The 15,885-nt window shown below is 52.1% G+C and overlaps 1 protein-coding gene across 1 annotated transcript; it reads right to left on the reverse strand.

Annotated features, from left to right (window-relative positions):
• Positions 1-8,620: 8,620 nt before the first annotated feature.
• BORCS8 (BLOC-1 related complex subunit 8) lies at positions 8,621-15,470 on the reverse strand. The gene is made up of 4 exons (XM_053372549.1): positions 15,319-15,470; positions 13,893-14,005; positions 9,535-9,599; positions 8,621-8,865 (listed from the first exon to the last, which is right to left on the reverse strand). Exons 1-4 carry the CDS (start codon positions 15,353-15,355, stop codon positions 8,760-8,762), a joined length of 321 nt encoding a protein of 106 aa, XP_053228524.1. The 5' UTR covers positions 15,356-15,470; the 3' UTR covers positions 8,621-8,759.
• Between the last annotated feature and the right edge of the window lie 415 nt (positions 15,471-15,885).

Genomic DNA, 15,885 nt, shown 5'->3' on the forward strand with positions numbered 1-15,885 from the left:
TTCCCGCAGCCTGGTTAATTGGCGGAACTCCCTGCCACAAGGTGGTGGCCGCTCACACAGGAGGTTTTGAAATAATAATAATAATAATAATTGTCAGCGCTGCCCAAGGTCCCAGCTCACACAAGACCAACGCTGCTTCTTGCTCAAGTTCAAAAGTCTTTATTGAAGTTCAGTCTCATTTCCAGACGTGCAGCGCGCAACGCTACATCTATCCGTCAGATCATAGAAGTCCCATCTGAATCTCCGCCCCCCTGACACCAGCTTAAGATTCTAGCTTTACTCCACCTCTTCCTCTGTTCCTTCTTTCTCTGGGTCCTTCTGCTAGTCGGAGTCTCTGCCCTCCGAGATTCTTCTGACGCTGATTCTCCCGACTCCTCCTCCCCCCTCTTTCGGGCTTTAGGACCTGGCTCCCAATCCGGGTTTTCTGCTGTCCCGCGCTCCTCCACATTTGAACTTGGCGCGCGCGCGCAGCCTCCCACTTTCCTTCTGACCGTTACACTTGTGTCACTGCTCCCCCTTTCGGGGAGGCTAGCTGGACCTGCCCTTCCCTCCGTCTCCCCACTCCCCGATGGAGGAGACGCTGGTCCTGACTCCCATGCCTCTTCTCCCCCACTGTGCTCTGGTGGGGGAACTGGCCCTACTTCTCCGCTACTCCTTTGGGACTCCCCTCTGGTTCCCTGTTTATGGATCGTCCCCTCTGGGATTCGCCTCGCCCTTACCATAGGCGCCCCCTCCTGGGAATCTTCTGATTCGCTGGAGAAGCTCATGGAATCTCTCGGTCCACTGTCATATTCCCCTACGCTCCCCTCTGATTCCTCTCCTCCGCTCTCTATTTGCTCTCTCCCCTGCTCTTCTGCTCCTGAGCCTCTGACATCCATCCCCCCCTCGAAGCCCCCCCTTCCCCCCTCCCCCTCTTCGGGTGTGGGTTCCAGGTGCTCCAGCGCTGGGGGTGTGAGTGCTGGCTTCCGTTCTCTCTCCCTGGTGTGCAACCGTCCAGCGGGATCAGGCCCCCCCACGATGGGTTCGTCGACATCGACTTCCTCTGCTTCCATTTCTCTGCTGTCGTGCTCAAAACCAAGATCCTCCCCCCACACGTCCATGTCCTCCTCTCCCCCCGGTCCCTCGGGTGAGGCTGTGTGCAAGGGCCCCCTCAGCAGTTCCCTGCTCCACCCCACTTCTGGTTGAGTGTCCCACCAATAGGAGCGGTCCGTGGCAAACCCCGAGAGCGACCCCTCCGGGGAGCTCATCCCCGGCGTCGGCTCCTCATCTGAGGAGAAACCTTGGAACGTGCTGGCTGACAGTGTGGGTGTGAAAAGCCAGTCGTCAAAATACTCCGCCGGCATGGGTCTGTGTGGGAAGATCGAATGGAACTCGTCTTTGAGATAGTGCTCCTCCACGGCGTAGCACGGCACCCACTCGTTGGCGCTGGCCGGAGTACCCTCCCTGGCGAGGAGATATTCAACTCCCTCTTCCCCCCATCTGGAGTCCAAAATCTCTGTGACCTCGTTGAGTGGCGTCGCCCTCTGTGGTCCCTCCCCTGCTGGCGATGGGCTACGTGGAGCTGGTGCGGTCCCTGGCGCCTGAAACCTGTGGGGCGCCTTGTAAGGCGTGAGCACTGACCTGTGAAAGACTGGGTGCATTCTGGAGCCCTCCGGGAGTGTCAACCGGTAGGCCACTGGATTGATTTGTGCCGCGACCTGGTAAGGTCCCAGCTGCTTGTGTCCTAGCTTCCTCTTAGCTAGCGTTCTGGCCGGCACTGCCTGAGCTGCTAACCAGACCCAGTCCCCTACCTGTATGTCTTCCCCAACCCTCCTGTGCCTGTCTGCCTGCATCTTGTAGGCGTGTTTCGCGAGTTCCAAGTGCCTTCGGAGTTGCTCATGGACCTCCTGTAACTCTGCGGCTAAGTGCTCTGCCCCCCGTGGCTCCCCCTCTGCCTCGGTCTCCAACCCCGGGAAGGTTCTGGGGTGGCGCCCATTGTTGGCGAAGAACGGTGTCACCCCTGTAGACCCGTGCTTCGTGTTGTTGTAGGCAAACTCGGCTAGCGGTAGGTAGTCCACCCAGGTCGAGGGCTGTTGATTGGCGTAGCATCGCAGGTACTGCTGCATGATGGCGTTGACCCTCTCCGCTTGTCCGTTGGTCTGCGGGTGTCGTGCCGACGCTAAGTTGATCTTGACGTTCAGGATGCCCAGCAGCTTCTGCCAAAAGTTCGAGATGAATTGGCGGCCCCGGTCGGACAGGATGGACCGCGGCAGGCCGTGAGCTTTGAACACGTGGTCTATGAACAGCTTGGCGGTCTGTTCCGCTGTGGCCACCTTCGCGCACGGAATGAAATGCGCCATTTTGGTGAAGAGGTCTACGACCACGAGTACTGCTGTTTTGCCGCGCGAACTGGGCAGATCTGTAACAAAGTCCAGGGCCACTTTCTCCCATGGTTCGAGCGGCGTCTGCAGCGGTTCCAGCAGACCCGCCGGCTTCCTGTGTACTGGCTTGGCCCTTTGGCAGGTGTCACACCTGGAAACGTAATCCGCAACTTCTCCCCGCACCTTGGGCCACCAAAAGTCCCTGGTGACTAATTCCGCCGTCTTGTCCTTGCCGAAGTGCCCAGCGCTGGGCGCGTCGTGCAGCTGCTGCAAGACTCTCGCGCGAAGGTCTTCTCCCGGTACGTAGAGAGCCCCTTTGCGGAGGAGTAGTCCGTCGCGTATCTGGAACTCGTCGTCCCTCGCTGTGCCGTTTCGCACCTCCTCCATCTTGGTTTGCGCAAACGAATCCGCCTGTAGCGCACGACGGACTGCGTCCAGGTCCACTGCGGCTGAAGCGCACGCCCACACCTCTGGTGCGAAAATGTGTTTGGCCGCTGCCGGTGCCGCTTCCTCGAGATACTGCGGCTTCCTGGATAGCGCATCCGCCATGACGTTGTTGTCTCCCGGGATGTATTCTATCCGGAAATCGAAATCTGCAAAGAACTCCGCCCAGCGGATGTGTCTCTGGTTCAGGAATTTCGCCGTGCGCCAGTACTCCAGGTTCTTGTGGTCCGTGCGAACCTGCACCGTGTGTCTGGCTCCGACGAGGAAGTGCCGCCACGCCTTGAAAGCTGCATGAATGGCCAGCAACTCCCTGTCCCAGATGGTGTAGTTCTGCTCCGACGTGCTGAGCTTCCTGGAGTAGAATGCGCACGGTCTCCAGTCCCCTTGCGGATCTTGCTGCAACAGGACCGCCCCCACCGCTCTGTCCGAGGCGTCCGTTTCAACCCTCATCGGTTTGCTGGGGTTTACGTGTAGCAGCTGTTCTTCGGACGCGAAGAGACGCTTGAGCCTCCGAAAGGACTGCTCCGCCTGGTCCGTCCAGGTGAACTTCTTCTTCTTGGAGCTGAGGGTGTCCGTGATGGCCGCTGTCTCCTTCGCGAACCCCTTGATGAACTTGCGATAAAAGTTGGCGAAACCGACGAACTTCTGGACCTCCTTCCGGTTGCGCGGGCTCTTCCAGTCCAACACTGAGCGGACCTTGGCGCTGTCCATGGCAAGTCCCTTGTCGGACAGCTTGTAGCCCAGGAAATCCACCTCTGTCGTGTCGAACTGGCACTTCTCCAGTTTGGCGTAAAGTCTGTGCTCCCGTAGTCTCTGCAGGACCTCCTTGACGTCCTCCTCGTGCGCCTCCTGCGAGTCCGAAAAGATCAGGATATCATCTAAAAAGCAGACGCACTTCTTGTAGAGGAGTCCCGCTAGCACGTGGTGCATGAAAGCTTGGAAACAATGGGAGCCATTTTGGAGACCAAACGGCATGACTCTGTATTCATAGGTTCCTAAAGGCGTAAACATGGCTGTCTTCCACTCGTCGCCCTCCCGCATGCGTATAAGGTTGTAGGCCCCTCGTAAATCCAACTTGGTGAAGATCCGTCCCTTCCTCACCGTCGCGAGCAGGTCGTCAATTTTGGGCATGGGGAATGCTGTGGGCTTTGTCCTGGAATTGATGATTCTATAATCCACTATGAGCCTCCGTTCGGGCGTGTCTCTCTTCTTCACGAAAAACACGGGACTGCCCCCCACTGCTTTGGATTCCCGGATGAATCCCCGCTTCAAATTGCGATCTATGAACTCCCTGAGTTCTTGCATTTCGTCTTCAGACATGGAGTACAGTTTCCCAGTTGGCAGCGTCGCCCCTGGCAGGAGGTCAATCTTGCAGTCGTAGGGTCTGTGGGGAGGCAGCTTGTCTGCTTCCTTCTCGCAGAAGACTTCCAAAAGGTCCTTGTACTTGTTGGGCACCGCTTGCACCACGCCTAGGTGTAGCTGCGGTGCATCCTCTTGCCCCTCTCCTTCCTGGCAGGTCTGGATGCAGTGCGCTGCGCAGTAGGAAGAGCAGAAGGTCAATTGCCGCTGGTACCACGCTAATGCCGGGCTGTGCCTATCCAGCCAACTCATGCCCAACACTATGGGCGTGTCCGACAGGTGGGTGACGTTGAAACTGATGACTTCGCGGTGGTTTCCAATTTGCATCACCAGCGGCGGTGTTTGCTGTACCACCTCTCCTCCCAGTATCTTCCTGCCATCTACCGTGACAACATTTAGGGGCATCGTGGCTGGCAGGAGTGCTATGCGATGCTGCTTGACGAAGTCCAACCCTACAAAGTCTGCGTTGCTACCAGAGTCAATGGTAATAGGGACCTCCAGGGTGAGCCCATCGGGCAGCTGGAGCGATGCAGTGAGTTGCACCACTGGTTTGGGTGGGAGGGGGTCTGTGGGCTGCAAAATCTCTGGGGACTGTTTCACTGACTCGCCTGGTTGAGCCCCAGAGCCTCCATCTCCAACCAGGCGTCGCCTTTTCCCTGCTGCTCAACTGCCTGCTGAATTCCTCCTTTAACAGTTGCTGAGGCTGCAGTGTGCTTCTGGAGCCTCTGGGGACACTCTTTCGCCATGTGCTGTGCACTGTCGCAGATGTAACACTTCCTGCTCCCTCTAGGAGCCTTCGCCTTGACTGCTCCTGGTGTCTGGGCTCTGCTTGCTGTCTGAGCCCTTGCACCTCCGATTTCCATTGGCTCCTCTCCACTTATGAGAGGAGGCGTGGACTGAGCGCGCTCTGTCTCTCTGGGTAGGAAGGGAGTCGTTCTAACTGACGTGTTTGCTCTTCGCCCCTCCTCCCTGCTCCACGGGCGTTCTTCCAGGCGCACCCCAATTGCAAGCGCCCTTTGGACTACTTCTGTTGTATTTTGGGGTCTCTCCCCCCTCGCCAGTTCATCTTTAACGGCTCCATTCAGCCCCTCCCAGAACAGATCCCTGACGGCAGCTGAGTCCTTCTGCCAGCCCAGCACATTTACTAACCCAAAAAAGCGGGAATGATACTGGCGCACCGTCGCTCTCCCTTGTCGCAATCCATGCATTTCCCTTCTAGCGACATCCACATCCACCGTTGATTTAAAGCAAGCGTCCATGGCTCCAATAAAAGCGCTTGAATCTTTGAGGGCGGGGTCATTTTCGCGTAGCAAAGTTCGCAGCCACGACTTAGCTTCCCCATGCAGATGAGTGATTATGAAACCCACTTTCTCCTCCTCATCTCTAAAATCTTTCCGAAGCAAATTGAGCGCGAAGACTACTTCTGCTCTGAAGTTAGGGTACTGCTGCAGGTTCCCGTCAAAATGGGTCACAAGGCTTGCCCCCCTTTTCCCGAGGCTAACTCCCTCCGGCTTGGCTCCCAGCTGCCCCTCCTTTCCCCATTTGTCCCACCTGGCTTGCAGATCCTGGCAGAGCGCAGCTGTGTCTTCTTCTTTTTTCCTAGACGCAGAACGTAGAGCGTTGACACCGCTTCCTGCAATTGCTTGACTTTTTCCTCAGTCGTCATCTTTGCCTATCTCCGTGAGCTCGCAGAGTTTATTGGATTGAGATGGGACTTACTGTCAGCGCTGCCCAAGGTCCCAGCTCACACAAGACCAACGCTGCTTCTTGCTCAAGTTCAAAAGTCTTTATTGAAGTTCAGTCTCATTTCCAGACGTGCAGCGCGCAACGCTACATCTATCCGTCAGATCATAGAAGTCCCATCTGAATCTCCGCCCCCCTGACACCAGCTTAAGATTCTAGCTTTACTCCACCTCTTCCTCTGTTCCTTCTTTCTCTGGGTCCTTCTGCTAGTCGGAGTCTCTGCCCTCCGAGATTCTTCTGACGCTGATTCTCCCGACTCCTCCTCCCCCCTCTTTCGGGCTTTAGGACCTGGCTCCCAATCCGGGTTTTCTGCTGTCCCGCGCTCCTCCACATTTGAACTTGGCGCGCGCGCGCAGCCTCCCACTTTCCTTCTGACCGTTACACTTGTGTCACTGCTCCCCCTTTCGAGGAGGCTAGCTGGACCTGCCCTTCCCTCCGTCTCCCCACTCCCCGATGGAGGAGACGCTGGTCCTGACTCCCATGCCTCTTCTCCCCCACTGTGCTCTGGTGGGGGAACTGGCCCTACTTCTCCGCTACTCCTTTGGGACTCCCCTCTGGTTCCCTGTTTATGGATCGTCCCCTCTGGGATTCGCCTCGCCCTTACCATAGGCGCCCCCTCCTGGGAATCTTCTGATTCGCTGGAGAAGCTCATGGAATCTCTCGGTCCACTGTCATATTCCCCTACGCTCCCCTCTGATTCCTCTCCTCCGCTCTCTATTTGCTCTCTCCCCTGCTCTTCTGCTCCTGAGCCTCTGACAATAATAATAATAATAATAATAATATTTGTACCCCGTCCATCTGACCAGGTTGCCCCATCCACTCTGGGCAGCTTCCAGCATATACAGAAATACAGTAAAACATCAACCACTTATAAACTTCCCTATACAGGGCTGCCTTCAGATGTCCCCTAAAAGTTGTATAGTTACTTATCTCCTTGACACCTGAAGGGTATTCCACAGGGAGGGCACCACCACAAAGAAGGCCCTCTGCCTGGTTCCCTGTAACCTCACTTCTTGCAGTGAGGTTACCACCAGAAGGCCCTCGGTGCTGGACCTGGCTGAATGATGGGGGTGGAGACGCTCCTTCAGGCATACAGGGATGAGGCTGTTTAAGGTTTTAAAGGTCAGCACCAACACTTTGAATTGTGCTTGGAAACGTACTGGGAGCCAATGTAGATCCTTTAAGGACCGGTGTTATATGATCCTGGCAGGTGCTCCCAGTCACCAGTCTGGCTTCCGCATTCTAGATTAGTTGTTGTTTCCAATTCACCTTCCAAGGTGGCCCCACGGAGAGCGCATGGCAGTAGTCCAAGCGGGAGATAACCAGAGCATTGACCACGCTGGCAAGACAGTCTGCGGGCAGGTAGAGTCTCAGATGGAGTTGGCAGACAGCTGCCTTGGACGTAGAATTGACCTGCGCCTCCATGGACAGCTGTGAATCCAAAATGACTCCCAGGCTGTGCACCTGGTCCTTCAGGGGCACAGTTGCCCTATTCAGGACCAGGGAGTCCCCCACCCCTGTTCACCCCCTGTCCCCCAGAAACAGAACTTCTGCCTTGTTAGGATTCAACCTCAAGCCGTTAACCACCATCCATCCTGGCCTGGTGAGGGCAGACGCATTGCATCTTATGCATCATTACACTTGTGCAATTCCTACCATACGTGGTTGAGGGCAGGCTGGTTGAAATTGCGCGGGTTAAATCCAAACCAGGTGGACAGTTTAAAATCTTTTTGCACTTGGACTGCATGGGCTCTGGGAGTATGGCATATTCTCCCCCCCCCCATTGCGATATACACAATTTCCCTTGCACCCAAACCCCCACATAAGATGCGATCTTACTGTATCACCAAGTGACTAGTAATGGAACCTCCAATTACAGAGGATGGAAAGCAGCGTCCAAATTAGCTGTAATTCCCGCATTGTAAGGGTTGGACTAGATGACCCATGGGCCCCCTTCCAAAGGAACAATTCTATTATTCTACAGATTTGCTCCCAAGTAATCCCAGGCATCGCCGGCACCTGCTCAGAAAGACTCCCTGCCTGAAACTCTGGGGATCTGCTGAGTTACATGGACCAATGGTTCCACCTGGTTTACGGCACCTTCCTAGGCTCTGATTTTAAGTCAGATTCATGAGCAGTGCTTTCTTTCAGGGGGTCCTCAAAAGTAGGTAGTACCAGCACCTCCTTTGTTGTTGCTAAGAAGTGTGGCACTTCCTGTAACAACTTCATGGTGAGTATATAGAAAAAAAGCACTGATCATGAGGACTAGCACCTTAACTTGATTGTTTTTTTAAAAAATAGAAGAGCTGCAACTCAGCTGTAATAATACAAATAATAATACTACAAATAATAATAATAATATTTTTATTATTTGTACCCTGCCCATCTGACTGGGTTGCCCATCATCTGCTTTGTGAATAGAAGGTCCCAGGTTCCCAGGCTGGGGAAAAGACCCCTGCCCACTACGTGAGTCTCAAATCCTGGAGATAAGTAGGAAATACTGGCCAAAAGTCCTGACTTGGGATAAGGTCAGTTCACATATTCCTGCCACACCTTTCCCAAGCACAAGGAATGTAGGAAAAACCCTCACTCTCAGCACACAGGAAGACACTCTCTCTCTCTCTCTCTCTCTCTCTCTCTCTCTCTCTCACACACACACACACACACACACACACACACCCTCCCACCACTGCAATAAACATTCTGTTATCGGCTTGCTGCTTGCTGAGCTTTAATATTAACAATATTTAATTTAAAAAGTCAGCCACAATCAACACAGTGCACACTGCTGCTCTCTTGGCCTCTTGGGACTCCTCTGGGGGTGGGAGGGGGGTTCGTGGGGGCTTCCTGGAGCTACCTGCGGGCAGCATTCAGGCGGTCTTTCACTGCAATGGTGTGCCTGAGCAGACCCTCAATGCTCTTGAAATAAACACTGCTGTCTTTCATGTTCTTGATGGCACTGGAAAAGAGAGAGAGAGAGCACCTGAGACGGCATTATTACTACTTATTTTTATTTTGCTGTCAGAAAGTTCTTTCTGATGTTGAGTTGGAATTTCCTTTCTTTTACCCTGAAGCCATTGATTTGGATCCTCCCCTCTGGGGCAGCAGAAAGCAAGCTTGCTCCCTCCTCCATGTGGCAGCCCTTGAGAAATTTGTGGGTGGCTTTCATATCTCCTCTCAGTCTCCTTTTCTCCATGCTAAACATGCCCAGCTCCCTCTACCGTTCCTCATCAGGCATGGTTAGCAGATCTTGGTTGCCCTCCTCTCCACACTTCCAGCTTCTCAATATCCTCCTCAAATTGTGGAGCCCAGAACAGGACACAGGACTCCAGGTGGGTTCTGACCAAGGCAGAACAGAGCGGGACTATAGCTTCCCTTCACGGGGTCACTAGACTTCTGAATTGCATGCCAAGTTCCGAGTTCTCATGGCTGCGATGAGATACCTGGAAGTCTGAATTCTAATTTTAAGCAGTGTGGGTTTTGGTTTCAGCTTAGTACAGTTAGCCATGGAAATGGGGATCAACGGCGGAGGCCCTCTGCTGCCTTCCCCCCAACCGCAGCCTATCTATGGGTGCTTGGGAAGCATCTTTGGGATAGGGATGCAGACCTACAGGCTTCCCCCAAGTACCTGCAAGCGTATTCCACGGTGTAGATGGCCCCTTGACTTTGCTCCTCCCAGTTCTGCATGTCGGCCTGCAAGGAGGAAAGGTGACAGGGTGATGATCTCCAAGAAGCAACCTGGGTCTCCTCAGTTCTAGCTTGATGCGCTAAACACTGCCATGCAGCACATCCAAAGACCCAACCCTAGTGCTTTTGGGGTGGGGGTTCTGGTCACAAACTGCCCAAGGAGAAAAGGCTGCAACGACCCTTGGGGGGTCTCTTCCAACTCTACAATTGCATGAGTCATTCAGAGGGGCAATGGGCAGCCTCCGACTTCTCCAAAATAAGTCTGGCCTGTTATGCTTAAATATCTGAACTTATCTGCAAGAAAGCCCTGCAGGTGGACAGCAGATTTAGCCACAGAAGCCAAGGTTCAGAGACACAATGGGTCACCTCCTTTGCAGAGAAAACAAACGCCTTAGCCAATCAAACATTTATTATACGGTCACAGCAGCACTCGAAATTTGCCAGGCGCATTTTGTACCTGGCTATCAGCCACTTGCAACCAAGTGAAGATGCCCAGGTGCCAGGATGGGGCCTGACGTCTCCCCCATCTGGACTGTTTTCACACACTAAGGCCCCATCCTGTAGAATTCTATCTGTTATATTTTATCCACACAATCAGAATAAATGTAAAGAATCAAAAAGTCGTACTGAAAAATACAACTTTAGAGCCAACCGCCCTCCAAATGGCTACAAGGCATTCTGTCTTGGTGACTGTAACCTTGGCTTAAGGAGCCATTTGGTGATGAGCTTATATATCTGAGTTTCTAACACTGGGTCACAGGTGCTGCAGCAGGAAGATTTTGGGCATCACATGGCAGGACAGAGTCTCAAACCAAAATGGGCTCCCCCAAGCCCACATTCCCAGCTTGTTCGTGCTCCTGTCTCAGCGATGTCTACTCTGGCTTGGCCACATGCACAGAATGGAAGATGGCAGGATCCCCAAGGAGGTGCTCTATGGGACCGTTGGCAGACTGTGTCTTACAAAGATGTCTGCAGTCAGGATTGCATCCATAGCAGTGATGAGAGGAGGAATGGCTGTGCCAGGAGTAGCACACAGAGAGGAAATGCCCTGGTGCATCTGCAGCAGCACAACTAGACGCCTTCATCTGCCCCGGCTGCAATGCAATATGTCTCTCCCGCATTGGTCTCAGGTGCTGCAACCTTCCAACAGCTTGACTTCACCCTCAAAGGTGCACTTCATTGCCTCCCGAGATAGACGGATGCCAACCCCAAAGGCCCACTAACTTCTTTTTTAAAAAACTAAAGGGGTGAATGAAAGGTAGCTGTGGCTTAATGCAAAACACACTCATGCCCCCCAAGTCCAGAAAATTCAAAAAATCTCAGATCGCCTCCCTTGGATGACTTGCATTAGCTTAAGCTGGCTAATGCTCAAGACAATGGAATTAACGGCACATTAATGGGACAGGGGAGGAACAAACAGCAGATCCCAGTCCCCAAAAGATAGCTAAGGGGTGGGGGAAACAGAGGGAGGAGGTTGCTTTCTTTAACTCGGAGCTGGGGAATAACAAATCCCTCTCTCTCGCCAGGGCAGCTTATCCGTGAGTTGTTGCCTAGTTGGAAAAGATGAATAAATCCTTGGTGAATTTTTTCTTTTTTAAGGAAGAAAGACAGCAGGGTGACCTTCTCCATTTTGCTAGCATTCTCTTCCAAAACCCTGCTCTCCCTACGGCACCACTATTAATACAAGCCCCTAAATTAAACAAGGGACTTTTTAAATAAGTTTGGGAACAAGCAGCCCGGATAACATCTGCCCTCCCTGTTGTATTGACTGTCTATCCCTTTTCACAAAACCCGAAATACCCTCTCCTCCAACATCTCCCCCTCCCAGTAAGAACCAACCCCTCCCTCCAGAGAATGATCTGCACACGTAGGACCTGGGAGGCCGAGGTTCAAATCCTCCCACTGGGCCAGGAAGCTGGCTGGGTGACCTTGGGGTCACTGCCCCTCAGCCTAGCCTACCTCGCAGGAGGTTGTGAGGATTAGACAGGGGTGGAGCAGAAGAGAGACTCATGTTCACCACCAGCAGCTCCGGTAACCCAGTTATTTATGGAAAAATAAGCTTTATATGCGATGAAATGGTTTTGTCGTTTTCAGGAGTTTGCATGGATGGTTGTGTTGCTTTAGAGTTGGCTGATTATCTCGTTTTCAGGGCTTGCATTTGTGCACCCTGTTCTGTTTCTGTGCTGCGAAGGCTGGCTTCGCTGTATGAAGAAGCCCGCAAATCTGTACCGTAACGACAACGATGACAACAACTGCCTACCTCACAGGGTTGTTGAGGGCTACAATGGGGAGAGGGAGAACCATACACGCCGCCTAGAGCTTCTTGGAGGAAAGAGGGTGAGAAAGAAATGTAATCAATAAATACAAAATATAATGAGATGAGGGAAATGGCCCTCTCCTGATGGAGGGCAGGGTTGGCAATTCTGTAGTAGTAGTAGTAGTCGTAGTAATTTTATAATTCTGACTGGATTGCTCCAGCCACTCTGGGCTGTTTCCAGCAAACTATAAAAGCACTATAAAACTTCAAGCATTAGCTGTGGGCTTGCACATGTTTCTACACTCATCCATCCTATCTGACTCTCCGCTGGAACACTGGGAGGTGACAACATTTGAAGGCTGGCAGGTTCTCTGATATAGGATTTTACTACAGTGGTACCTCTGGTTATGAACTTAATTCATTCTGGAGGTCCGTTCTTAACCTGAAACCGTACTTAACCTGAGGTACCACTTTAGCTAATGGGGCCTCCCGCTGCCACCGCACGATTTCTGTTCTCATCCTGAGGTAAAGTTCTTAACCCAAGGTATTACTTCCAGGTTAGCGGAGTCTGTAACCCAAAGTGTTTTTAACCCGAGGTGTTTGTAACCCGAGGTACCACTGTACATCCATGGTACTGGGAGCTGTTAGGAGACCCATATTCTCCCTCCCAGAGCTACAATTCCCAAGATGATTTAACACTCAATTCCTCTTCCCTTGGAACTGGAGCTTTGGGCTGTGTTCAAAACTCAGATATATGAGCCAGGCACCAAATGGCTCCTTAAACCAAGGTTGCAGTTGCCAGAAAGGAATGTCCAGTTGCCATTTTGAGGCAAGACAGCTCCAAAGTCTTATTTTTCAAATGATGGACGGACTGATTGATTCTCAGTTAAACATCTGGCTAGTTCAGAGGACAACCCTGAGCTTGGTTAAGAGCTTTGAGAACTTAAAGAAGAAAGTCACTTGATACAGAGACAGTCCACATATCTATTGGCCTATTCTAACCTCTTTTTCTTAATGATGACATGGACCATTCATAACGTAGGAATATTCTTCCCAACTGTAAGTAGGGCAGTGCGGTAAGTGAAGACAAGCAACAACAATTAACTATAACATTGTTCACCACTCCTGCTGAGTCTGCACATGAAAAGCATTTTGGTTCCTGAAATTCATTCCAATTGTGCAGATAAAATAGAACTGATAGATTCTACAGGATTTTGTATTAGTGTGTGAAAACAGTCCAGATCCAATGATCCCCAGGCATGAACCTCCAGATGGTGGAGACATGAGGCGCCAACCATTTTGCTTTCCCCATATTTATTTACCTACTTAATTTATACAGCTGCGCCATATAAGCTAATCTCTCGGTTGCAGAGGGCTGACAGGTATAAAATGTGCTTTGTCGTTTAGTCGTGTCTGCCTCTTCATGACTCCCTGGACCAGAGCACGCCAGGCCCTCCTGTCTTCCGGTGCCTCCCGCAGTTTGGTCAAACTCATGCTGGTAGCTTCAAGAAAACTGTCCCACCATCTCGTCCTCTGTCGTCCCCTTCTCCTTGTGCCCTCCATCTTTCCCAATGTCTTTTCCAGGGAGTCTTCTCTTATCCTGAGGTGGCCCAAGTCTTGGAGGCTCAGCTTCAGGATCTGTCCTTCCAGTGAGCACTCAGGGCTGATTTCCTTCAGAATGGAGAGGTCTGACCTTCTTGCAGTCCATGGGACTCTCAAGAGTCTCCTACAGCACCAAAATGCACTTGGCGAATTGCATATACTGGCTCTGAGAGGGGACTATAGGGGCCTCCCTATATTCAGCAACCCACGGGTCCCAGGATTCTTTGGAGAAAGGCAGGACTGTTTAAAACAGTGACCCCCACAACCCCTAAAGATACACTGAAGTGGGGCAGGTTCAGCTAGCTTATCTGGTGCTAGCGAATCACAGAATTTGACGGGATCCCAAGGGCCACGTAGCCCAAGCCCCTGCAATGCAGGGTCCATGATGAAGCATGGTGCGTATTTGAGTTTTTTCACTCCTGGATTCGAAGGTGGCATACCTTATGCTGGGCCAGCTCCGGGAGGGAGCGCCTGACGTGCTCCTGAAGCCGATACAGAGCCACAGAAGGTTCGTTGGCCAAGACATACATGCTCTCCGTAAACTTGTCTGTCACTAGGAAGAATGGGGAGATGTTAATTTTAATTGCAGCTTCATTGCCAAGCCAGGAAATCCTTTCCAGACAGCTATCATCATCATCACCACCATCATCATCACTACTACTACTACAACCATTACCAGTGTTAGAAACTCATATATATAACCTAATTACCAAATGGTACATTAAACCTAGGCTGTGGTCACAACAGAATGTCTAGGTGCCTTTTTTTAATTGCAATTATTATTATTTTCATTTCTATAACACTTTGTATTTTAAAGGAAAAATCTTTGTATTTTAAAGGAAAAAAATCACAATGTGGTTGAGATAAAACAATCCAGAATAAAACAGATTCAGGCTTCCAGGAATTTTGTTCAGATCCTTCTCTAAGTGACATTTTGCTTTCCCCATATTTAGTTACCTACTTAATTTATAGAGCTGCATCATTGCAGAAGGTCTAGCCAGTGGGGTGTAGCGGTGAGAGTGTCAGGCAAGGACCTGTGAGATCAGGGTTCGAATCCCCACTCCATCACAAAGCACACGGGGCGACCTCTTCACCCACCTCACAGGGCCATTGCTTTCAATGGGTCTAATGCAAGCCATTTCCAATGCAACACAACTGTGTCCCCCCCCACAATAAACACAGGTGGGAATGGCTATGACTCTGTCCCCCCCCCCTACTACATACTATTGACATGAAGGGAATTACAACGGCGTAATATTAATACTAATGAAAGAATAATGTTATTATTCTTTCTGTGGATTAAATATGATTTAATAATAATAATACAGTGGTACCTCAGGTTAAGTACTTAATTCGTTCCGGAGGTCCGTTCTTAACCTGAAACTGTTCTTAACCTGAAGCACCACTTTAGCTAATGGGGCCTCCTGCTGCTGCCGCGCTGCCAGAGCACGATTTCTGTTCTCATCCTGAAGCAAAGTTCTTAACCTGAAGCACTATTTCTGGGTTAGTGGAGTCTGTAACCTGAAGCGTATGTAACCTGAGGTACCACTGTAAACAATAAAACATCGTTTCCCTGCTCATGCAGGACATTCCGGGGCTCCAGCGTGTCCAGGAGAGAAGGCGGCTTTCTGCCAGGGGAATGCTATCTGCACATGCTCAGAGGCGCTCTTGGCGCATGGCGTTCAGTTTGAAGGCATGAGCTTGGGAAAAGAGGGGCTGGGGCCGCTTTTTGGGCGCTTCCCTAAAACAAACACACAATCCTGGCTGCGGTTTTGCGCTCCTGCGAATCATTGCGCGCCCCCCTCCCCATTCGTGCCCGGACGCCTTTGGGCGCGACACCACCGGAAGTGGCTCCTCCGCCGCTACCTTTCTTCACTTTGAGCTGCATCTCCGGCTCCTCCATGATCCCGGGGAGAGCGCGAAGCGGCGGGAGGGAAAGCGGGCCGCGGCACCGGACAAGGAGGACAGCTGCCGGGCCACTTCCGACGGGCCGCGTGCAGCGCCGAAAGGGGAGCCGCTCGGAAACACCGTCCGGTGAGAAAGGTTCCCACTGGGCGCTGTCGAGGGAAGTGAGGGGCGGACGGGGCTCGACCAGGGGGAGAAGGGAAACTCTGACCCCAACTCTCCACTGGGGGGTCCCTTCGGGAGGAGAGCAGGCTCAGGAGTCCTGGATATCCCCCAGAAATCCGGAATGGAGTCCCTAAGGCGGTTGGCTGGCTTCACCCCTGGAGGCGCACTCCATTGTCTGTCGAGACAGACCAGCCATAAGGGGCCTTGGAGGTCCCTCCTGGCCGAATGCAAGAGTTTCCCCACTCTAGCCAATAAATGCATGGCTGCTCAAAAGTGAGGCCACCAGGGTTCAATGGGGCTTACTCCCTAATATGCGCCTTTAGAATTTCAGCTGGCCTTAGATTTGTCTGGCACAGAAACGGG

Source organism: Podarcis raffonei, chromosome 18, assembly GCF_027172205.1.
Source record: "Podarcis raffonei isolate rPodRaf1 chromosome 18, rPodRaf1.pri, whole genome shotgun sequence".
NCBI classification, from domain to species: domain Eukaryota; kingdom Metazoa; phylum Chordata; class Lepidosauria; order Squamata; family Lacertidae; genus Podarcis; species Podarcis raffonei.

Excerpts from the sequence above, each read along its gene's own strand:
- BORCS8 (XM_053372549.1), bottom strand. The coding sequence starts at position 15,355 with ATGGAGGAGCCGGAGATGCAGCTCAAAGTGAAGAAAG. Across the intron at positions 14,006-15,318 it reads GCAGCTCAAAGTGAAGAAAG|TGACAGACAAGTTTACGGAG; the intron begins GTAGCGGCGGAG and ends CATTCTTCCTAG. Across the intron at positions 8,866-9,534 it reads ACCGTGGAATACGCTTGCAG|TGCCATCAAGAACATGAAAG; the intron begins GTACTTGGGGGA and ends TCTCTTTTCCAG.